This window comes from Cupressus sempervirens, chromosome 6 (genome assembly GCF_028749045.1).
Source record: "Cupressus sempervirens isolate cs-2001-9-10 chromosome 6, ASM2874904v1, whole genome shotgun sequence".
NCBI classification, from domain to species: Eukaryota; Viridiplantae; Streptophyta; class Pinopsida; order Cupressales; family Cupressaceae; genus Cupressus; species Cupressus sempervirens.
In genome coordinates, this window is record NC_143123.1 from 432,093,774 (window position 1) to 432,118,237 (window position 24,464).

General features: G+C 38.3%; 1 protein-coding gene across 2 annotated transcripts in view; it reads right to left on the reverse strand.

Moving 5' to 3' along the window:
- Positions 1-24,464, reverse strand: part of UAH (ureidoglycolate amidohydrolase) — a 327,116-nt gene that overhangs the window by 238,920 nt on the left and 63,732 nt on the right. For both annotated transcript variants that reach the window (XM_089788436.1, XM_089788437.1), the window contains exon 3: positions 1,565-1,639. In XM_089788436.1, coding sequence (XP_089644562.1) covers positions 1,565-1,639 — 75 coding nt within the window. The remainder of the gene's footprint in view (positions 1-1,564; positions 1,640-24,464) is intronic.

Genomic DNA, 24,464 nt, shown 5'->3' on the forward strand with positions numbered 1-24,464 from the left:
TGACTTTCTTCACCATCTTCGTGGCTTTGCCGACTCTATGGGCGACCAACATAGATACTTGGCTTATTGTTCCTCAGTCACAATTGCTAAGTCCGATCCAACCTCCCATGCCTATTGTTGGTATGCATAGGCTTCTTCCTTACTTGGCTCGATCAAGATTGATATTGACCACCTCCCTTCCTTTCAATTCTCACTGATGCTCTCGCTCACCTCCTCCCCTCACAATAGGAGTTCAACGGGCTTGTCAGACTTGACATCTATAGACAGTACATCACCATGACATGGTGTAACCTGGCTGGGGGTTATGTCCGAAGATGGCCTTTTATACTGAGCACTTCATTGATATTCAAAACAGTATTATTGTGCACCCTAGCTACTTGTCTCAGCATTGGTGTCATGCCTTACGCATCTCCCTTGGGTCCTTCAAAGTTGGTTCCCACCAACTTCAGATCCAAACTGACCATCACATTGTTAGAGAGGACGGGACTTGTCATTTGTGTACCATGGTTACGGCGGAGGCAGACATCTATTTCATTTTGTTTACTACGAGATTTATGGGAGATTCTATTGCTTATTTAGAGAGTGCAGTTCCCTCGCAACCTTTTTCAACTACACGGACCAGAGCTGCCTTGCACTATATCTCAAAGAGACTATGCAGTTCTGCGACCACAGTTTTCAGCTCCTATTCCGCTAGAGAGAGGCCCTAGTTCAGCTCATCACCGCTTTCTTCTCTCCCTTGTCTCCTGGTTGTGGGACAAAATGGTCATCCTACACCATCACCACCAGTCACTCCAGATCTGTGAAGCCTCGTAGTGGTTATATTTGTCAATGACACCCTCCAGCAGTTCTCGGCAGCAGCTTGGGGTCCTTGCTTGCCCTAATCCATACCCTTCGATGCTTGACTTCTTTCAGCCAAGGAAGAACCCCTAATCCCTACCTCATTGTGTTGTGGCTCCTTGCTTCTTTAATTTTTTGTTTGCTCTTTTCCTGGCACCGTTTGGTGCTCTTGAATCTGGTTGTCTTTCTTCTTGTACGCTTTTCAGTCCCATCAACCCTTGGGTGGTCTTTTCTTGGACATCAATAAATTTATCTTATCTTATAAATCAAACCTAATGTACTCTTGATAGTAATATGTAAGAAATATATTTTTCTTATTACATTAGTTGTGAAGTGTTTGCTTGAGTAAAGTTCCATATGAAGTCTTGTTGAATTTTTGCAAGTCTTAGTTACCAACAACATAATCTTAGTATGTGCTATGAATTGGATAAAGGTAAGTCGTGTAGAGACACTCACAAGATATAACCAAATTGATCACTAAAGCTACCGATGCAAATATTCCCCTCTGCTTATGAGAAATTGTCCTAAAACTAATTTTCACTTATATTGCATTTTAGATAATCTTCAAAATAGGTGTTAGTTTTTAGAATAGTATATGAATCATCATTAAGTCTACAATTGTAAAATTCCAATCATTTGGTAGCATTCAAGTATTAATTACCATCAAAGATGTAAACCACATACTGACACTACACAATAAGAACTAACATTACATTGGCACACTCACCACCGGCCGAATATATTTCCAACAGCATCCTCACGAACAATAAGACCAGCTCCTTCCATGAGACCTTTAATATACCTGCATGATTGTCTACCATTAGCTTCAGAATCTACAGCATGAAGATGTAAGTAAACTTCAAAATCCGTGATAAACATATAACATCTATGCAAACCAATTACTATGGAAGTAAAATACCAATTCATTAGAAGAATTGACCAAGATGAAAAATGAATGGCTCACAAATAACTAATTGGAGTTAACAATTTAATGGTAACCAAAAACAGCATCATCTGCATTATTACATCAAAATTTGAGATCAAGAAGAAATTCATTGATTGAAAATTTAATTGTTGACACTAGACATCTCATTAGGAGATTGTTCTCTTGAGTTCATTCAAGTCACAAATTTGAATTTGTAAGAGCATTTTGGATGTTAGAACAACTAAACAATACAACATTGATAGTGAACTAAAGTTCTAAATAAAAAACATTATTAGTTTCCATTTTCAATACCAATCTAGAATGTCATTTCAAATTGATGTAACACAACAATAGAGTTGAATTTATTTATATGGTCATTGCAAATAAACTTAATCCTATAAATCACTTCATTCATAATAGAGCAAGCTGAAGTACATTCCTCCAATGCAAATCAGATGTTTCAGCAAAATGATTATTTGCAAGAATTGTCATATTGTGATGTAGATACTTATTATATTGACATACCTTGCAGAACCCCATTCTGTGAGACTTATATATTGTATTTCTCTTCTTGAAATCCATCCACAAAATCAAAGGCACAAAGTTCCCAACCATAAATATGTGGGGAAAATGAGATTTCAAGAACATTAGAAGCATTGATCTTAAATAACTGAACAAAACCTCAAACAGAAGAGGTGAGCTTATAGGATATGATATGAATAATTACAAAGGAAAAAATAGAAATAGGGCTTACTTGTAACCATACACTGTTAATGATTTGTAAACTACCTTATGGTCTTTGTTTTCGTAATGCACGGTGATGCTCCCGACGCGATGATGCTCCCACGCTCTGCTCTGCTCTGCTCACATGTAACCTATGCAGGTTGATCCAATGATCGATCCTACTTGCCTTTCGGGATCATCACGAGCCTCGGTCGTTGTTCTTCTTGATTCCAATGGTTGCTTCCTTGGCTTGCGCCTGGGTTTCCCACTCCCTTCGTAGTGCTTTGTCTGTGTGTTTTGTCTGTTCATTGGTGACTCGAATAGTTTTTCCCTGTCATGTGTTGTCGTTGGTGGTTCTAATAGTGTCTCTACTCTGTTGGTGATTCTAACAATGTCTCTCAGAGTAGTCTTTCTTTCTTGCAGTGCCCGTTTCTCAACGACATTTGATGGCTATCAATGGCATTTGCTTCCCCACAGTTGCTCACATTGACCCCTTGTTCTATGTGGTTTCCTCCCACGCTGCTTGGAGTGGTTATTCTGATCGCACCTACGGAGTTGGTGTTGATCGTATCTGCATCTCCTCCCACGTTGCTTTCGTTGGTTTTTCTAAGCGCACCTAATTTTGGCTAGAGCTAGAGTTCCTCATTTCTGTTGTTCCTTGCCTAACCTTCTTGTGTGTACTTGCATTTGTGATGTATGGCATGTACCTATTCTCTTTCGGTTGGTTGGTCTTCCTGTGCAGCATGGGTTATGGGTGCACATGTACCTCTAACCTATTCCTATGCGTTTATAGTGTTGTTTTTGCTAAGGGGGTATTTTACAAAAAAGGAAAAATTGATTGGAATTTATTGGGATTTATTGCCAATTGGCTCTCCTAGCTGCTACAAATGATTCTTCTCTGTCACAACCTCCCTCACTTACCTACCAGAGGCTCTGTGATTGCATTACCAAAATGGAAGTTGACAACCATCACTTCAAGGACACTGTTTCTACCCTCTCCGAGACAATCTAGTCACTCAAGCAACTCTCTGACTCCAACACCACGATTATGAACAATTTTTCAACCACCTCCGCTGAGACAACCAACATCAAGACCAATTAGGCTCCATCTCGAGCAACTGAGTAAACTAGACACCATGCATGACGAACAATCTGAAATGGTTGCTATGCGCTCCTCCCTTTTGTCTAACACAGAGCAACAAGTCGAAACATGGGCTTCCTTATATAACAAGGGGTGGCTCTTGCCAACGCAGAAAAAATGGTCCATGGTAAGATCATCGATGAGGGGGTTAGACATGCTCGAGAACTTAACTTGTAGGTTCAGGGGTTCCCTACATCCACCATGGACCCCACTTCAACTAGTCACTCCTTTCTCAAGGACCTATTAGGCATCTCCGATATTATGTTGGACAAGTGTTGGCTTGGCTCAGATAGCTCCAAGCTCGTAGGGCGAAGAGGAAACTATTCCCTCTTTCTACTAACGTTTTCCTTGACGAGGATCTTACGAGATCACAGGTGCTAGAGCTGAAGCAGGATTAGGATCACTTTGTTGAGGCACGACATAGTGGGAAGTGTGTTGTTATTCAAAACCTCGAGGTGGTGATTCAAGGCTCCCCTCCAATGGCTAGGAACCGAGATTGGTTCCCAAATGTAGTTTTGCCAGCAATTGGGCAATAGTGAGCCCTCCACTGGCTCTCTACTTGTCAATTATTGGAATGGTAACAGATCATTGTGGTCCCTACCTGATCTTCATAATGTCATTGGTTCGACAGATATCCTGATCGTTACTGAGACACATGAGAGTCTGTGCATCCTCTTCTAGAATATGCTGGGTACCAGTGGTTATCTATTTGTAGAGAAGAGGTTCATGCTTTGGCAATGTTTGGGGTTTTGGTGGGGTTGGGTGTCTAATTAAAGATGGCCTCTTCAGTGCTACTTCGATGGTCCATTCGGATGTCTATGCCAAATTCTTGTGGATCTATATCAATCCTACTTGCCATCATTAAAGAGATGTCTTGATTCCAGTTTGTTACTTCTCGTCGACCTCTTCCCCATATGCCATACACAGTATCGAGGATAGGGACCCTTTCATAGATTTGTACAAGTGCATCTCCAAGTTCACGGCCACTAGTGATACCATTATTCTAGGAGATTTTAATGCATAGACCAAAGATTTGCAAACTCCCATGCACGACTGTGACTCGAACTAGACTTGAACTTCTGAGATGAATCTTGCTAGTTCGGGGCTTCAGCACACCTTTGATGACAGTTGTGGTCTACTTTCAATTTATGGTCACCACCTCCTCCAACTTTGCGAGTCTTCTGACCTGGTGATTTTGAACGGCCTCTCTTGTTTCCATGGTTCTAATTGTTCGCTTGTTGGCCCCACTATGGCAATGTGAGTGTTGTGGACTACGCCCTCACCTCTGTTTCCTTCATTCCTTTCATCCGCCGCTTCACCCTCTCCCGCCTTACCTTGGGCGATCATGGTCTCCTCAGTCTTGCACTTCCCTTCTCCCCCGCCCTCTACCTCCCCTTTCCCACCCCTCACCGTTGGCTGCCCATACCCCTACCCCTACCCGCTTCCACTTCCTCGAAAGTGATGGTAGCCTCTTTGTCTTCCATCTCAAACAGCTCCTTCCCCTTGATTGTTTCCCCAAGTCCAACCACGTGCCTGCTATGTTTGAGTTGTTAGCGACTATGATATGGGAGTCAGCTCTCCTTTCCATCCCTCGTCGCCTCCATGGTCTTTCCTTACACCCCAACACCTACCTTATGAACCAATGGTTCGATGATGGCTGTAAGTCCTTCCACCGCTGCTTGCACTCATCTTTCATGACTCACTCCACTGACTTCATTGACATGTGCTACTCCTACAATTGTTTTCTATGCTCCAAGAAACAATCATTCATTGCCACCCAATGCCACTCCATGTGTGGCACGCTTTCCCTCAACCCCAAGCTCGTATTATGCACTTTGTTCCCTCATTGCCTCCTCACCCTCTACCTTTGACCTCCACTCCCATTCTGCCTATACCCCCACTCTTTACGACAACCTTGGCCAACCCCCTCACCACATCACCTTGCCTCGCCGCTGCCAACTCTGCACCCCTTCCAGTGTTGGAGGCCATCAGATTCTTGAGCTGCAGTACAGCGGCAAATGAGGAGGGTTTTCAAGCTTAGCTACTCAAGCTCAGCGTCCCTATTATGGTGAACTTTCTTCCCATGATCTTTAATAGAGAAGTTTGCACTGGCTTGCCTGATTCTTGGTCGATGCACATGATCCATTTGATTCACAAAACCGAGTTGGCTTTGGACTATGGCAACTATAGAACCATCATGATCAGGCTCTATTTGATTCACAAGACCAAATTGGCTTCGGACCACAGCAACTACAAACTATCATGATTGGGCACACCTTGGCCAAACTCTATGCCACAGCATTGAACACTATTCTCTTTGGAGAGCTTGATAGGAGGACCAAGGGCCAAGCTGGTTTTTAGGCCAATTGCCAAACCATGGACCATATTTTGACATTGTGAGCTATCATTGAGGAGGCTCGTCACTACTCGGTGAAAGTCTATTGTTGTTTCCTAGACTTTTGAAACGTTTTTGATATCATCCCTTAGGTGGCCCTTTTCAGAGACTTAGAGATATCAAGATTTATGAGATCCTGTTAATGACTATTATAAGATTGTACGAGAGTGTGACAAGTAGATTCAGGACTCCCAAGGGTTTCTTTGCTCTTATCCAAAGCACTATTGGGGAGAAGCAGGGCTGCCCTCTTTCCCCCACCTTGTTTGGCATTTATATTGATGAGCTTGAGGCCTGTCTCAAAGACACTTCGCTCCTTGATTATGGTTATTAATTACATCAGATCTTGATTTCCATTCTCCTATTTGCAGATGATGTGGCCTTCTTGGCCTCCTCTTCAGAGATTCTTCAAAGACATTTGGATGGCTTGGCTTGCTTTTGCGACCTTTGGAAGCTCACTATGAACCTGGGAAAGACTCGAGCTATGGTCTTCAACTGTTTGAAGACCTCACATCAGCACTTCTACTTCCAGGGCGAGAGATTGAGGTTGCCTCCTCTTATGTATACCTCGAGGTCAAGTTCTTTGGACCTCACTTCAATTTGAGACCTATCATCCAGCCTAGAGTTAGCAAGGGGATGGGCTCCCTTGCTATGCTCGAGAGACGGTGCTTCAGACACCACTTCCTAGACACTGTGTCCAAGTTGTCCCTCCTCGACTCCTTGATCAAGCCGATGGTTCTGTATGGTTCCTTGGTTTGGGAGTTGTCTCTTTTCGACTTTGATTGGGATTTTATTGAGCACATCCAGACTTTGTTGCTCCATCGACTTATCAAATGTCATTGACTCACCCCACATAACATTATTTTGGTTGAGTTCAAGGCTCATCCCTTCAGGCTAAGCGCCATTTTTGACATGGTTTGGTTTCTTCACCGTCTTCATGGCTTTGGGGATCCGCAAACAACCAGCACAGATACTCATACTTGGCTTTTTGTTCCTCTTCGCACTTGCTGACTCCAATACTACCTCCAAAACCCGTTGCTAGTATGCGTAAGCTACTTCCTTGTTGAGCTCTATCAGGATTGATATTAACCACTTCCCACCCTTTCAATTCTCACTCAATGTTGTCGTTCACCTCCTCCCCTCACAACAAGAGTTGAACGGGCATGTCAGGCTTCACATTTATAGATAGTGCATCACCACGACTTGGAATAACCCTAGTAGGGAGTTAAACCAAAAATGGCCTTCTATGTTGAGCACTTCATGGATATTCAGGACGGTATTATCATATGCCCTAGCTACCTGTCCCGTCGTTGAGGCCATGCCTTACACATCTCTATAGGATCTTTTAGAGTGGGCTCCCACCGGCTTCAGATCCAGACCGACCATTAAATTGATAGAGGATTGGGTTTTTCATTTGTGTACCCTTGATATCACAGAGACTGACACACATTTCATTTTCCATGGCCCTGCATACTACGAGATCAGAAGATTTTACTGTTTACTCAAAGAGGGCAGATCTCTCATGACTTTCTTTAGCTCTATAGATCAGAGGTGTCTTGCGTTGTATCTCTAGGAGACTATGCGATTCTGTGAGCACACTCTGCAATTCTTATTTCCCCAGAGAGCGGCCCTAATTCTGTTGATCGCTACTTTCTTCTCTCCCTCCCCTCCGATGCGGGGGGTGAAGCGGTTGCTTTGTACCACCACCTATATAGATCAAAAGTGTCTTGCATTGTACCTCAGGGAGACTATGCAATTCTGTAAGCACACTCTGCAACTCTTATTTCCCCAAAGAGCGGCCCCGATTTTGTTGATCGCTACTTTCTTCTCTTCCTCCTCTCCGGCGCGGGGAGTGAAGCGGCCATTTTGTACCACCACCACCAGTCACTCTAGATCCGTGAGGTCTCGCAGTGGACTTTCTCACAACCTCGCCCCTCCAATAACTCTTAGTAGCAGTCCAAGGCTCGTATCCACCCCGAGCCTTATCCTTTGGTGTTGGACTTCTTTCGGCCACAAAAGGACCTTTAGTCCTTGCCTTCTTGTTGGCCCCTTTGTTTCTTTTATTTCCTGTTTTATCTTTTCCAGAAACCATTTGGTGTTCCTGTAACCTGTTGTTTCTTTATTGTACGCTTTCAATCCCATAGACCCTTTGATGGTCTTTCGTTGGACATTAATAAATTCATCTTATCTTATCTTATCTTGATATGTATCAACTAGCTTGAGCGCAAATAATTAATCCGTAAAAATCATCAGCTTTTGTATTTAACACCAATAATGGAATCAAAACAAGGATCATCTGGTTTCTGAGGTTCAATGAAGCACAGCTTCCTAGCACTTATTTGGGCATCACCTTCTTTATAGGTGCTATAGATTATAGTACTGGAACAACATTATAGACAGGTTAAAATCCAGGACAAGTTCAAGGAAAGCAAGATAGCTTTCTTTGTCTAGATGGATACTACATGTGAAAACATGCTTGGTAGCCATTCCAAACTACTTCCTTGCAGTTTTAAAATAATCATTGTGCATCAGAAAGCAAATAGAGAAAAATGTAAGAAATTTTATATGGTGAGAGAATACGACAGACACAAAGAAAATAACTCGTCTCATTGAAAGAGATGTCCAATGATAAAATGCCTAGTGGTGTGGGCTTACATGAGCTCCAATATAGAAAAACAGCTTTTGGAGCAAAACTAGTATGGAAAATGTATTCAAATCCTTTGTCCACGTGTGTATAGATTATGCAAGATAGGTATCTAGATTCTACAAGCAATTTCAGGATTCTTATTGTCACTAATCCACTCCCTGGATCTCAATGTGGAATTTCATTGTGTATTCAAGGAATATTGTCACTTCTAACATCACATGAGAAGTAAATAATGGAGATGAAGTCGAATTACAGACAGATTTGTGGAACGGCTTCACCCCTCTCATTTCCAATGATGATCTCAGAATCGTTGCACTAATTGTGATACAATTGTGGGGATTCTTGGGTGGATATTTTGCAAATGACAATTTTGTGAAAATCTAGTTGCAAAATAGGATGACCAGCCACAGCGTATCAGACAAAGTGTCTCTTACCTTAAAGGGAAGGCTCACCCTTGTCACCGTTCCTTGGATCAACTCAAGATAAGCAAGAAGTTAAGAGATTCATAAGGGGTGTTACCAATATTCTTTCCTTTTAACTTTCACGAAAGAATTCACTTACCTGTGGAGCGAGAAATGTGAAAAATGAAATCTCTAACTACACTTCTATCTAGTAGCTGGAAATGGTGATACTGATAAGCCAACACCAACTCAAAGGCTAATTGAAAGCATACCAATTTGGCTCTAAGTCGTGTTTGTCTAATTTATAAGAAAAATCAATACCATTGGGGCACAAAGAGTTCCTAAAGTAGATGATCTATATTCTATAACTTATTTTTAGTTTTAATCTATTCTATAAGAAAAACCTCTACCATTGGGGTGCAAAGACTTCCAGAAGTAGGGAAATGCTAGCTATTTTTCATGAATTTGAAATAGTAACACAAGCTATAGTCAATGTTTCTAGTCTATGTATTACCACAACCGCACCCAGTCAAACTATGCTCTATTATTGAACGCACAATAATAACATATACCAATGACAATAGGCACAAACTACAGTCAAAGTTCTAATTTGCTCTATCGCAATTGCTTCCAGTCAAAGCTTCGAATCCAATTGCTTCTTTTATTCACTTTTCTCCCAAATTTGTACTACACAATCAAAGTTATGCTTGCACAAGTTTGGCAGAGCTTTCTTGCATACAACAAAAGATGATTTTTACAATGAGAGGGCACTCCTTTATAGGCAAAGGAGTTTGAGAAAAAAGTGGAGGAAAAAATAGGAGCAACTCAACCAACTTTGACCCAGTCTATACTAGGTGAGGAATTATTGGATTACATGTCATAAGGATATACAATCAAATTACATGTAATTGCATATTTCAAACAATTCATTCTCTCCAACTACAGACATGAAAACTAAATAAGGAAGAAAACGGAAGAAAGTCGAAACAATCCTAGGGGTTGTTCTAAAGGGCCTTATACTTGGCAAGGCTTGCAGAATCGGAGATTCCTGTATTCTTTACCACTACATCCTCTTTGATGAGTTTCTAGTTGTCATTTGAAAACTTGATGTGATCAAACTTTTTCTCGTTTGAGTTGTTGTCAATTTTCTTTGTAGATTGGCACATTTTGGAGTCTTTAACACTTTGAAAACCTTCTCGATGGTGCCCAAATGTAAAATGGGAAAAACTTTCCATTAGCACCTTTTTAACTCTTCTTTTTTGAAACAAAGTGTTCGGCACATTCCCACACAAACTCAGGTTATGCCATTGGGAAAATGGAGACCAAATGAATTAGTGCTTCTTTAGATTCGAAGCACTCCTTCTTTACTGGATGTCTTCACTCTTTGAAGATGTTCTAACATATCTTGAAAAGTGCATTGTAACATGAAGATGAAAACATCTTCCAATGAGATTGGGTCCATGAAAATTTTGGGATTTGAGTTACAATAATGAAATGAGGGATGAGTGTTCAAAGTACAGATTAGATACTTATGAAACACATATGATGGCCGGAAATGAACCAGAAAGCATATGTATTTGGGTGAAAAGAGCCAAAATTGGATTCTCAAGGGTGGATTGCATGTGGACAAAGATGGGGTTTTGTAGGTATGGCCAAGAACGGAAGTTGGGATGCATATGGATGTGTGCAAATAGCGACGTCGTTGTTTAGAGAGTGACCTTCTACCAAAGTCGGATTCTCCAGATGCAATTACTGTTAACTTATTTGATCATTATTGGTGGAGACTAACTAAATTGTATTTTTCAAAATAATGTAAAGATCTTGAGCAATATTCAACGATGTTTCTGAATTCTTATGAGTTTACTTATTTCTTATATATATATATACCTTTGGCGTGATGATGATAACTTTGTTTGATGCCTGCAGACCTTCCTTCACCCAAGGCAGATTTAATTTGGTTCAAGTATATATGCAGTTCTGAATTTACTGACTAAGATCTATATTGCCGTGTGATTGATATATCTCTGTAGTTGTAAATAAGCAGCAAATATATATATATATTGAAACATGGTTATGTAGGAGCATGACCCTACATGGTCATGCCTCAATACATATTGATTCACTTTGGAGTATGCCCGATATGATATGAAACGATTCACAAAGTTATTATCGGTGATAAACAAAACTGATACTTATAAGATGTAATCAGTATTGAAACCGATGCATAATGTTGTTTGATCGGTATTCAGATTTCAACTGATACATATGATCGGCATTTTGGCATTTGATAAGTTTATGATATATATATATATAATCAGGCCTCCATAATTAGATTTATCATCAATCATGTATATTATCAAATCTTATATTTACTTATAGAGTTTGCTTCAATTTACTATGAGGCTAACATTCTCAACACTCCCTCTTTAGCAAGAAGGGAATTGAAACAGATATAATACAAGATTAAAACACCACCTTATATTAAGTTATGGTGTCCAGCAAGATGCGGCCCGAAGAATCATAACAAATTGATTTTCATGGTGTCCGGCAAAATCCGGACACCAAACAATTCATTCTCTCCAACTACAAACATGAAAACTAAATAAGGAAGAAAACGGAAGAAAGTCAAAACAATCCTAGGGGTTGTTCTAAAGGGCCTTATACTTGGCAAGGCTTGCAGGATCGGAGATTCCTGTATTCTTTACCACTACATCCTACATCCTCTTTGATGAGTTTCTAGTTGTCATTTGAAAACTTGATGTGATCAAACTTTTTCTCGTTCGAGTTGTCGTCAATTTTCTTTGTAGATTGGTACATTCTGGAGTCCCTGACACTTTGAAAACCTTCTAGATGGTGTCCAAATGTAAAATGGGAAAAACTTTCCATTAGCACCTTTTTAACTCTTCTTTTTTGAAACAAAGTGTTTGGCACATTCCCACATGAACTCAGGTTATGCCATTGGGAAAATGGAGACCAAATGAATTAGTGCTTCTTTAGATTTGAAGCACTCCTTTACTAGATGTCTTCACTCTTTGAAGATGTTCTAACATATCTTGAAAAGTGCGTTGTAACATGAAGATGAAAACATCTTCCAATGAGATTGAACCCATGAAAATTTTGGGATTTTAGTTACAATAACAAAATGAGGGATGAGTGTTCAAAGTATAGATTAGATACTTCTGAAACACATATGATGGCCGGAAATGAACCAGAAAGCATATGTTTTTGGGTGAAAAGAGCCAAAATCGAACTCTCAAGGGTGGATTGCATGTGGGCAAAGATGGGGTTTTGTAGGTATGGCCAAGAATGCAAGTTAAGATGCATATGGATGTGTGAAAATAGCGACGTCGTTTAGAGAGTGACCTTCTACCAAAGTCGGATTCTCCAGATGCAATTACTGTTAACTTATTTGATCATTATTGGTGGAGACTAACTAAATTGTATTTTTCAAAATAATGTAAAGATCTTGAGCAATATTCAACGATGTTTCTCAATTCTTATGAGTTTACTTGTTTCTTTTATATATATACCTTTGGTGTGATGATGATAACTTTGTTTGATGTCTGCAGACCTTCCTTCACCCGAGGCAAATTTAATTTGGTTCAAGTATATATGCAGTTCTGAATTTACTAAGATCTATATTGCCATGTGATTGATATATCTCTGTAGTTGTAAATAAGCAGCAAATATATATATATATATATTGAAACATGGTTATGTAGGAGCATGACCCTACATGGTCATGCCTCAATACATATCGATTCACTTTGGAGTATGCCCGATATGATATGCAACAATTCACAAAGTTATTATTGATGATAAACATAACCAATACTTATAAGATGTAATCAGTACTGAAACCGATACATAATGTTGTTTGATCAGTATTCAGATTTCAGCCGATACATATGATCGGCATTTTGGCATTTGATAAGTTTATGATTTTATATATATATATATATATATATATATATATATATATATATATATGTATATGTATGTATACATATATGTATGTATATGTATACATACATATATGTATGTATACATATATGTATGTATATGTATGCATACATATATGTATGTATACATATACATATACATACATATATATATACATATACATGTATATGTATATATATATGTATGTATATGTATATCTATACATACATATACATATATACATATACATATATATATATATATATATAAAATCAGGCCTCCATAATTAGATTTATCATCAATATTGTATATTATCAAATCTTATATTTACTTATAGAGTTTGCTTCAATTTACTATGAGGCTAACATTCTCAACACTCCCTCTTTAGCAAGGAGGGAATTGAAACAGATATAATAAAAGATTAAAACACCACCTTAAGTGTGGTCTATTAAGTTATGGTGTCCGGCAAGATGCGGCCCGAAGAACCATAACAAATTGATTTTCATGGTGTCCGGCAAAATCCAGCGTGAAGAACAATGATGAGTTGGTTATCAAGGTGTCCGGCAAAATCCGGCCGGAAGAACCATGATGAGTTGGTTATCAAGGTGTCCGGCAAAATCTGGCCCAAAGAACCATGATAACACTTGCTCAAACACATTTTGGTGTTCGAAGATAGATCAACTATTAATAAGGTTTTCACCTTACAATAGTGACCTCACACATATGAAAGATTATCACCCTTCATAACACAAGTTTGCAAACAATCTAATTTTCAATTATTCATGAATATATTAACTTACAAATTTGCCATGCCAAGTTTATGTCTGAAGTACTCTATTTTCAACTTTGAAAGATAATTGGTGAAAATGTCAGCATTTTGCTCATTAGTGCTGATATAAATTAGTTTGATGACATTTCTATCAACCATGTCTCTTATGTAATGGTATGGAGTCTGGATGTGCTTTGATCGATTGTGGAAAACAAGATTAGCAAAAATTTTGATGCAGCTCTAGTTATCACAATGAATCACGATGCCACTTAGTTGCTTTCCAAAAAGTCCAAATAATAGCTTTCTCAACCATACTGCTTCGCAAGCTCCCATGGAGGCTGCCATATATTTAGCTTCGGTGGAACTCAAGGCAACTGTTGGTTGTTTTGTACTAAACCAAGATATCATTGCTGATCCAAAATTGAACCCTGTAGTACTATTGCGATTTATGGAACAACCAGCCCAATTAGAATCAGTATATCCTTTATGTTTAATCTCAACAGTTTTATACTTCAAACCAAGACCAATAGTACCATGTAGATATCTCAAGTTATGTTTTAGCGGCCACCAAATGAATCTTCTTTGGTTCACACATGAAATGACTTAAAACATTGGTGGCATAGCAGATATCACCCTAGTGTTTACTAAATACATGAGTGATCCAATAGTTTGTCTGTAGAGAGTGGGGTCAATAGATTTTGAATTCATAGCTTCTTCTTTTAGCTTGTGTAGATTTGTTTCAATTGGAGTTGCTAGAGGTTTGCAATGCATCATACCAAATCTAGTTAATATGTCATGGGTGTACTTCCCTTGATTTAGAAAAATATGGTCTTTCTTTTTACATACTTCTAGACCCAAAATGTAGTTAGTAGGCCTAGATCCTTCAGTTCAAATTCAGCTACAAGATCTTGTTTGCATCTTTCAAGTTAAATGATCTTCACAAGTTATTAACAAGTCATCAACAAATAAAACAAGTATTAACATGTCATCATTAGATATTTTGAAATACATATTAGGATCAACTTCATTTTTGGAGTATCCTAGTTTGGAGAGGTAGTTATCTATCCTTTCATAACAAGCTCATGGGGCTTGTTTGAGGCCGTAAAGAGCTTTCTTTAGTTTACATACGTGTAGGTTCTTATCTTTTATAACAAAACCTTATGATCGTTCAATATATACTTCTTCATTAATGACACCATTCAAAAATGCAGTCTTAACATCCATTTGATGTATCTTCCATCCTTTGGATGATGCAATTGCAATAATTATCCTTACTAAAATGTATCGAGCAACTGGAACAAATGTTTCCTCATAATTGTGATGTTCCTAACTAAAAATGTTACTAAAGAACCAGTGATAATCCATAAAAAAAAAACAAACACCTATCTCGTAGTCTGAACTATGCTAAGTAAAGATAATGTACTATGAAATTTGTCAAAACTGGGCATGCAATTGTGATGTGGTTAAGAGTGCAATTCGAGCTAGCGGTAACAAATACAGGTGATTCCAACAGTAATCAGGAACATTTATTTAATGGGCAGGTCTATTACAAAATGATAAGTTCTTTTCTGATCCAACATTAGTCCAATCGAAAAAATGGCAAAGTCGGTACATAAATAATCAAACAACATTAAGAACCTGGATTACTGCTTCCATTGTTCGCTGATTAAGGGAGATTGATGGTAATCGATTCTTTCCCTTAATCCGCTCTCCAAATTTGGGACTTAAGCTGGTACCGTCGAATCATATGCTGTTAGTTTGCGGGCAGTTCAATACTTTCTAGACTGGCGCAATTTCTTAATAATTCGCAACCTCTTTCAAATGCCATCCAAACTGCGTCCACCTGGTATGAGCATAAAAATTGTGCTGGGTCGCATGCAATATGATTCTGGTTATTCGATTCTTCTCCAGCCCTCCTGAAGTTTGCGGATTCGTTGGCAACCAATACAGCAGTCTCAAACAATGCCCGAACTGATGTTACTAAGTCCGCCTCCTTTCAGATCGACCTCAGAAATGAAGCGCTTCCTTTACCAAGGAAAAATCGACGCTATTACAAACTCCAGCAAGAAATGTTTAATATGAATGATCACCTTCAGAATAGGGCTCGAACTGGATAGAACTTGGACCTGCTTGGCATCAACCCTAAGTCGTGTATGTTCAGTCGTATGTCCTCCGCCTCCAATTCCGAAAACTAACGGCTAGAAAAAAAAACAGTCTGCACAAATATTCCTTAACACCCTCGACCCGTCCCTGTTTTAGGTTGCGTCTCAATCTCAGGGTAAATCGACGCCCAAAGATTGCGCCCGAGGTATCTTCTGCTGTTACGAGTTGTTTTGAAGGATTATCTTTGGTCTCCCATCCTTATTTTCAGCCGTTGTCTCTAACTAAATCCTTTGCTGCTAACAGTCTTCACTGTGACGTTTTATCAGAAATTGGCCTAAGGCCACAAACCACTGCCCTAGTGAAGTGACTGCAATATCACTTCCAAGTTGCAATAATTCGGATGATATTCCACACCCTCAAAATTGCCTATCAATGGGAGTTTTCATTCTCAAGGATGATTTGAGAATTTGCAGACCAATGACTACAAATTGCTCCAACTGGTAAAGAAATTGAATCCACACAATCGCTTGCTCAAATGGGTGCCCCCTACCCTCTATTTATTTACTTTTTGAGAAGTCGCTGGAAACTTCCAGAACAACTTATTATAATAACTCATTATAATGTATTTAATTATTAATTAACTTTATAAAATTAAATAAATAACTTTATAAAGTTAAAGTACAATCTCAATTCGACATTAAACAAGTAGGCCCCACTTACTGGATGATAACTTTCTGAGAGCAAGAATATAATCGTTTGTCAACTGAATGACTCTCTTTCCAAACTTATTTGCCTACGAGAGTCAATGATAGGCAAATCCCCGGTAAAAGTTATGTTGCTAGAAAGGGGACATGACAATAATCAATACCTGCCTTTCGAGAGAAACCTCGAGCAATAAACCTTGCTTTATGTTTTACAATTCTACCATCTGAAGCATACTTGATTTTGTATAACCACTTTGATGAAACAAGCTATTTGTCTTTTGGCCTAGGTACAATATCCCAAACATCATTTTGTAATATGGATTGATATTCTTCAACCATAGCATTTTTCAATGCTTGACAAGATAGGGCTTCGTCAACAGTTGTTGGTTCAGATTTTGTAAGCTCAGTTACTAGTGCAGTGTAACAAGATTTATTTCTAGTTTTCTTGCTCTCTCTGGAGATTTCATCTAGTTCAACATTATTTTCTTCAATCATTTTCCTTGCCCATAATGGTCTTTTCTTGATATTAGAGAGGTCTCTATTTTCTGTGTCCGGTAATAGTTCATTCTCTTCTGATATGTTCTCCCTCTAATCTCCAATTTGCAGATTTTTATCTATTTCTATGATGGGCTCATCTTTTGTACTAGTGGATAGTTTTAAGCAGCGTTTTTTTCAAATTTGACATCTTTGCCGATTTCAATTGATCTTTGCCCAAGTACACAGAATCTATACCCTTTGGTGTTTTCATTGTACTAAACAAATATTCCTTTCTACCCGGATGGTTCTAACTTAGTTCTCTTTTCTTTAGGTATGTGAATGTAAATGGGGCAACCAAATATTCTGAGATGACTTAGGTCAAGTTTAATTCTTGAAGAGGCTTCTTCAGGAGTTATGTTTTCTAGGATTGAGTATGGGCATCTATTTTGAATATATACAACAGTATTAATGGCCTTAGCCCAAAATGAGAAGTGTATTTTTTGATCATGTAGCATGGCTTTTGCTACTTCAACAATGGTTCTATTTTTTCTTTCTACCACCCCATTTTGTTAGGGATTATAAGGTACAGTATTCTCCCTCTTAATCCCAATAGAGGTGCAAAAGTCTTTGAAATTTTCAGAGGTGTATTACCCCCATTGTTTGATCTTAGAGTTTTTATTCTTTTTGATGTTTGATTTTTCACAATTGCTTTGGACTCTTTAAATTTCAATAGAACTTCAATGATTCTTTAACTTTTAGAAAGTAAATCCAGGTTTTTCTAGAAAAAATCATCAATAAAGATTATGTAGTATGAGTATCCTCCTAGAGGAAGTGTTGGCATAAGTCCACACAAATCAGTGTGGACTAGTTCCAAAACTGATTTAGATTTGTGTTTGCTTGGAGGAAAAAGTTTTTTTATATTCTTTCCTAGAGCATATCCTTTATGTAATGTCCCCATTTTTCCCAGCATTCGAGTTTCAAGGATTGGCCTATTATTGTGATCCTCATAGGCTAATTATTGTGGATAGAGGGTCTTCTATAGCAGTGGCTTGGCTTGGGAGGGTCTTTTCTTCTCCACATTTCAGTAAACTAAAGGGCCCTAGATTGGACTTCGTTTGGGCTTAGTTTTGTGTACTTACTATTTGTGGTAAGTTGGTGTTGATCGAGATAGACCCTTTCTATTTTTGGAAAGTACATTTTGTCACATGGAGAAATAATAGGTATCAATCCTATTTCAGACGGCATATTTAAATGATGAGTATTTTGGGAGTTATTATATTTTTAGTGGCCAAATTATTATTAATTATTAAATGGCTTATTATAAACTTATAATTTCACTTAAGTTGAGAGCTGAGTTACCAGTGGAAAGTGCAATTTATTAATTAGTTAAGCCCAAGTCAAGTGAGAGAATCTAAAACAAGCTTCTAATTAATGCTGTGTGGTGAAGCTTCTTGAGTGAAGTTACATTTTGGCAACAAAAGGGAATTTTGAGGTTATAAATGCAAGTCCATTTGTCGAGAAAAGCATGCTTGAATATATATTTGCTTTCTGTTGTCTTTGTGGCTTTTCCTAAGTTTTGAATTGTGAGCCCTTGTTGAAGTATAAGGGTCTTTGAGTTTCTAAAGATTGTTTGAAGTCACTGCTGATGTATAGTGGTTTCATTGGTTAAATCTCCTAACTATGATTTTCTATGACATGGAGATTGAATTTATAATTCTAAGAATTCTGAGTCTTAGAATTTGTTCTGATAATTTCATTGCGAGTTGTGTTGTTGTATACAATTTTCTGAGTCTCCCTACTGTATCCCTGTGGCTAAGGAGGGATTGGTTGTGGACGTTTCTTATTGTAGTGATCAGAGTTTGATTGGGATCTGCAAATTCTAGGTGAAGAGATTGGCAAATTAGTGAAAGATGGCAACACCTACAAGCAATGATTTGTGTGTTGGAGCTAAGGATGGCATATCTGGAAGCTGTGTTTTGGATGCTACAAGCTCCATCTATCAATCTACAAGCTGAGACATTGATTTGGAGGCATCTTGTAGTTCAGCTTGGTGTAAAGAAATCTAGAGTATGTGAGCACCAATGCTCAAAGGTTTCACATGGTAACATTCAGTTTAATAATTCAGTGATTGAGCTCCTGTAGGCTCTTCCTTTCTTGCAGATTTAGAATGCACATATTCCTTGTATTTTGGTGCCAGTATATCCTGCTCATAGGGGCAATTTTTCTGAGGTATTTTGCAGCGTTTGAAGCCAGTATATATCTAGTTGTCTAACGCTAGGTTGGGACAACTTTGACTGTAATTTTTGCCAGTGTAAACACCTATATCTGGTGTTGCTTTCCAGCTCCAGTCTGTTCGAATTTGAAGGTGTTATTTATGCAGATCGCATCACTACTTGGCATTGGCATGTGAGCAAATTGGAGGTGGCAAAATTTGCTTTAGATCAAGCATGTTGTGAGTTTTGTTGCTGATGATAATTATAAATTGAAGGTCAAAGTATTTGATTCAAGTATAGTGAAACAATTGATGCTATTTGCAAATATTTTTTCTATTAGATGTTGGCATCAGCACATGTAATAATTTTACAGAGGTTATATGTGTTTAGAAACTTTCCTTGTAATTTGATTGGGTTTGGTTATTATCATTTTTTAGAGTGGCAATTTATAATCAAGGATAATACAAGTTGACAAACGTTTGGTGTTCATTTTATTACCTCATATTTTAATCAGTATTGCATGTTTAACAGAATGTCAACTATTAAATTGTAAAGAGAACTGGTATTATTTGAGCTATCATCGATAGGGGTTATTATAGTGGTATCAGAGCAGTTTCCTGCCAGCCTGCAAGAATTGGGCTCAGTTATTATTTTGGTCGGCACTTACTTCTATGATTGTCAGATTAATTTTGTGATTGGTATAGTGATATGGATGGTGACAAGAGATTCATTCCAAGTAGATATTATACTCACAGAGGACGTACTTCTCTGCCTAGGGATGGAGAATCTGAGATACAAGGTACTGTAAAATAGTCGGATGATGCAGTTGTTGGCATGAGTTCCCAGGATTATACATTTGATGGTGATGCGATGATAGTGGGAGTAGGACCATGCGATGATACAGTCATATCTATGTTGGCGGCTATTTCTACGCTGATTGAGCCATCTATGGAGGAATTGAGCAATATGCATACAGTTGTTGATGTGTGTTTTGATGATGGCGCACATGTTGATGATTATGAGTTTTCATCAACAGCAGATTCGGTTCTGGTTTCTGTGGCGGCAATTAGTATTGTTCCTGTGTCCACAAATTTTGATGTGGCTACACCTATTGTTGATACAGTTGGCATGAGTGCATATGGTTCGCCTGTGGCTACATCTTTTTCGGCAATTATTGGTGATGATTGAGATTCTTGTCCAATATATATTATGTGAGGCTGCAAGACATGTGGTTGGTCCTGATGATGCTAGTTTGCAGTTGGTTTAGTGTCTACAGAGATGTCACACACTTCTTCAATTGGGATCCAGGTGGAGGTTGGAGTTCACTGTATTGCCGGTTTGCTTGAGGACAAGCAATCTCGGGAAGGGAGGACTATAATGTTCCCATTTTTCCCAGCATTGGAGTTTCAGGGATTAGCCTATTATTGTGATCCTCATAGGCTAATTATTGTGGATAGAGTGTCTTCTGTGGCACTGGCTTGGCTTGGGAGGGTTTTATTTTTTCCACATTTCAGTAAGCTATAGGTTGGTCCTCGTTTGGCCCATACTGGACTTCTTTTGGGCTAAGTTTTGTGTACTTACTATTTGTGGTAAGTTGGTGCTAATCATGATGGACCCTTTCTATTTTTGGAAAGTTCATTTGGTCACATGGAAAAATAATAGGTATGGCTCCTATTTCAAACAGCATATTTAAATGATGAGTATTTTGGGAGTTATTATATTCTTAGTGGCTAAATTATTATTAATTATTAAATGGTTTATTATAAAGTTATAATTTAACTTTATAATTTCACTTAAGTTGAGAGTTGAGTTATCATTGGAAAGTGTCATTTATTAATTAGTTAAGCCAAGTCAAGTGAGAGAATCTAAAGGAAGCTTCTAATTAATGTTGTGTGGTGAAGCCTCTTGAGTGAAGTTACATTTTGGCAACAAAAGGGAATTTGGAGGTTATAAATACAAGCCCATTTGTTGAGAATGTAATGTTCCCATTATAAAATAAATCATTTATCAAACTATTGTAACGAGCCGATTAATTTTATGTATCTCGGACCCATTCTTATTTTGTCTTAGTAGTTTGTGTCGCCGTCAGCTATCTTTGTACAACCTTGGAAAGTTTTCTCCGATAGGTATTTAAACACGGCTTAGAGGTAGTCTTTAGGTATGCAATTTGGATTATTTTTTGTACTGCAAATTCCAATTGGGATTCTCTATTGTTTGCCATTTCGGAAGTGAAAGATCTTCCCTATTTGGCTCTTCCAGTTTCAATGGGATTCAACCCTCACCCTATTCCGTCGCCTCTAGCACTTTGCTCGGATTTGGCAAATCAGAGCACTATTATTTTGCGAATTGATGAAGTCATTATTATCGAATTCTCGTGTTGAATGAATAAGGTATTTCTTAAGCATTATGTGTTTCCTTGCATTTTACCATCCCTTTTATTGTCCGCAAGTTTCATATTTCATTCCGTGTGATATTCACCCTCCTCCTATGTGGTAGTCATTGACTGTACGACCCTCTTCATCCCACTGTACAACCACCTTATACGGCTTCCCACACCCCCTTGTATCCACCGTACGGCCACATAACTCCTTCCGTAAGGACACATAGACACACTATACTATCAGCTAGGCCTACCATACAGCCCTCTTTTCCTACCGTACAACCTCCTCCATACAGTCATTGTGTCATCTCCAAGTACGGCCTATCTCCCATACAGAATTCACCCTACCCATGCCATACGGCCTTTCCGTCCTTGGTGTACCGCCACCTACCATCTCCATAATATCTCTCCATTCAGTGATCTACACCGTACGACCCTCAATTGGCATTTGTACATCCATACTACCACACCGTACTGCCTTCCAGAACCGAAAAGAGAGAGAGAGAGAGAGAGATTGTTAGAGTAGTTGCGTGGGTCGGAACATTACAAATAAAAGCACACTTGAATATATTTTTTCTTTTTTGTTGCCTTTGTGGTTTTTCCTAAGTTCTGAATTGTGAGCCCTTGCTGAAATATAAGGGCCTCTGAGTTTCTGAAGATTGTTTGAAGTCGCTGCTGATGTATAGTGGTTTCATTGGTTAAATCTCCTAACTGTGATTTTTTGTGACTAGGAGATTGGATTTATAATTCTGAGAATTCTAAGTCTTGGGATTTGTTCTGGCAATTGCATTGCAAATTGTGCTATTGTATACAGTTTGTTGAGTCTCCCTACTGTATCTCTGTGGCTAAGGAGAGATTGGTTGTGGACATTTCCCACTGTAGTGATCAGAGTTCGATTGGGATCTACAAATTCTAGGTGAAGAGATTGGGAAGTTAGTGAAAGGTGGCAACACCTACAAGCAGTGATTTGTGTGTTGGAGCTAAGGATGGCATATCTGGAAGCTGTGTTTTGGATGCTACAAGCTCCATCTACCAATCTACAGGCTGAGACATTGATTTGGAGGCAACTTGAAGTTCACTTTGGTGTCAAGAAATTTGGAGTCTGTGAGCACCAGTGTTTAGAGATTTCGCATGGTAACATTCAGTTTAATAATTCAGTGATTGAGCTCCTATAGGCTCTTCTTTTCTTGCAGATTTAGAATCCACATATTCCTTGTATTTTGGTGCCAATATATCCTGCTCATAGGGGCAATTTTGCTGAGGTATTCTGCAGTGTTTGAAGCCAGTATATATCTGGTTGTCTAACGCTAGGTTGGGACAAATTTGACTGCAATTTTTGCCAAGTGTAAACACCTATATCTGGTGTTGTTTTCCAGCTCCAGTCTGTTCAAATTTGAAGGTGTTATTTTTGCAGATCGCATCACTTCTTGGCATTGGCATGTGAGCAAATTGGAGGTGGCAAAATTTGCTTTAGATTCCAGCACATTGTGAGTTGTGTTGCTGATGATAATTATGAATTGAAGGTCAGATTATTTGATTCAGGTATAATGAAATAATTGATGATATTTGCAAATATTTTTTCTATTAGATGTTGGCATCAGTACATGCAATAATTTTACAGAGGTTATATGTGTTTAGAAACTTTCCTTGCAATTTGATTGGGTTCGGGTATTATCATTTTTTAGAGTGGCAATTTATAATCAAGGGTAATACAAGTTGACAAAAATTTGGAGTTCATTTTATTATCTTATATTTTAATCAGTATTGCATGTTTAACAAAATGTCAACTATTGAATTGTAAAGAGAATTGGTATTATCTAAGCTATCACCGATAGAGGTTATTACACTTTACAAATGCCTATATAGTTTGAATTTAAGCTAGGTGTCCCAGTGGTGATTTTTTCTATATTTAGTAGTGTACTGAATCCAATATTAGGATTTATTACATCATGATTTAGGGCTTGCTTTTGAATGTTACACAGTTTATATAGGGTTCCATCTCTAGTCACTATGGTGATAGCATTCTTGATATTAGTGTTTTTAGGCCAGTACAAAACTCTGTCTTCATTGAAGGTGACTTGATACCCTTCATCAGCAAGTCCAGAGATGGATACTAGATTCCTTTTTATGCCAGGTACGAAAAGAACATCTTTCAATTTTAGAGTAACCCCAATTCTTAGCTGTATACAACAGATCCCAATTTCTTTTAGTGGATAAGTCGAGTTATCTCCAATGGTGACTCCTTTAGTGAGATAATTTCCAAAAGTTTCGAACTTATCTTTGAATCCTATTATAAGAGGGGATGCACCACTATCTATTATCCACACATTTTCGTTGGATTTCATCTCACTTGATAGTGCTGAGTAGAATAGTAGATTTTCTTCCGTTTTTGTTTCGGCTAAGGAGGCTTGAATTTTTTCCCTTTCTGGACAAAGTTTGAAGGTATGTCCAAATTTCTCACACTTGTAACATTAAAATTTGGAGAGCTCTTTTCTATTGTGGTTATTGTTTCCTTTTCGTTGATCATTTTTCTTCCCTTCATGTTTATATTTTCTCTTCTTCCCTTTGTTATTAGAGACTGAGAAGGGAGCTTGATTTTCTCCCTCTTGATTTGAAATGATCCCTCTAGAAATTAATCTTGATTCTCCTAAGGTGTAATCATTTTTAAGTTGATCAAAGACTGGTATTGAAGGTTTGCTAATGACTTGGATGAATGCTTCCCAAAATACAGGTAGTCCTCTAAGTGTTATTATTGACAATTCTTGATCTTCTACTTTGTTTCCAATAGAGGATAGTTGATTCTTTATTTC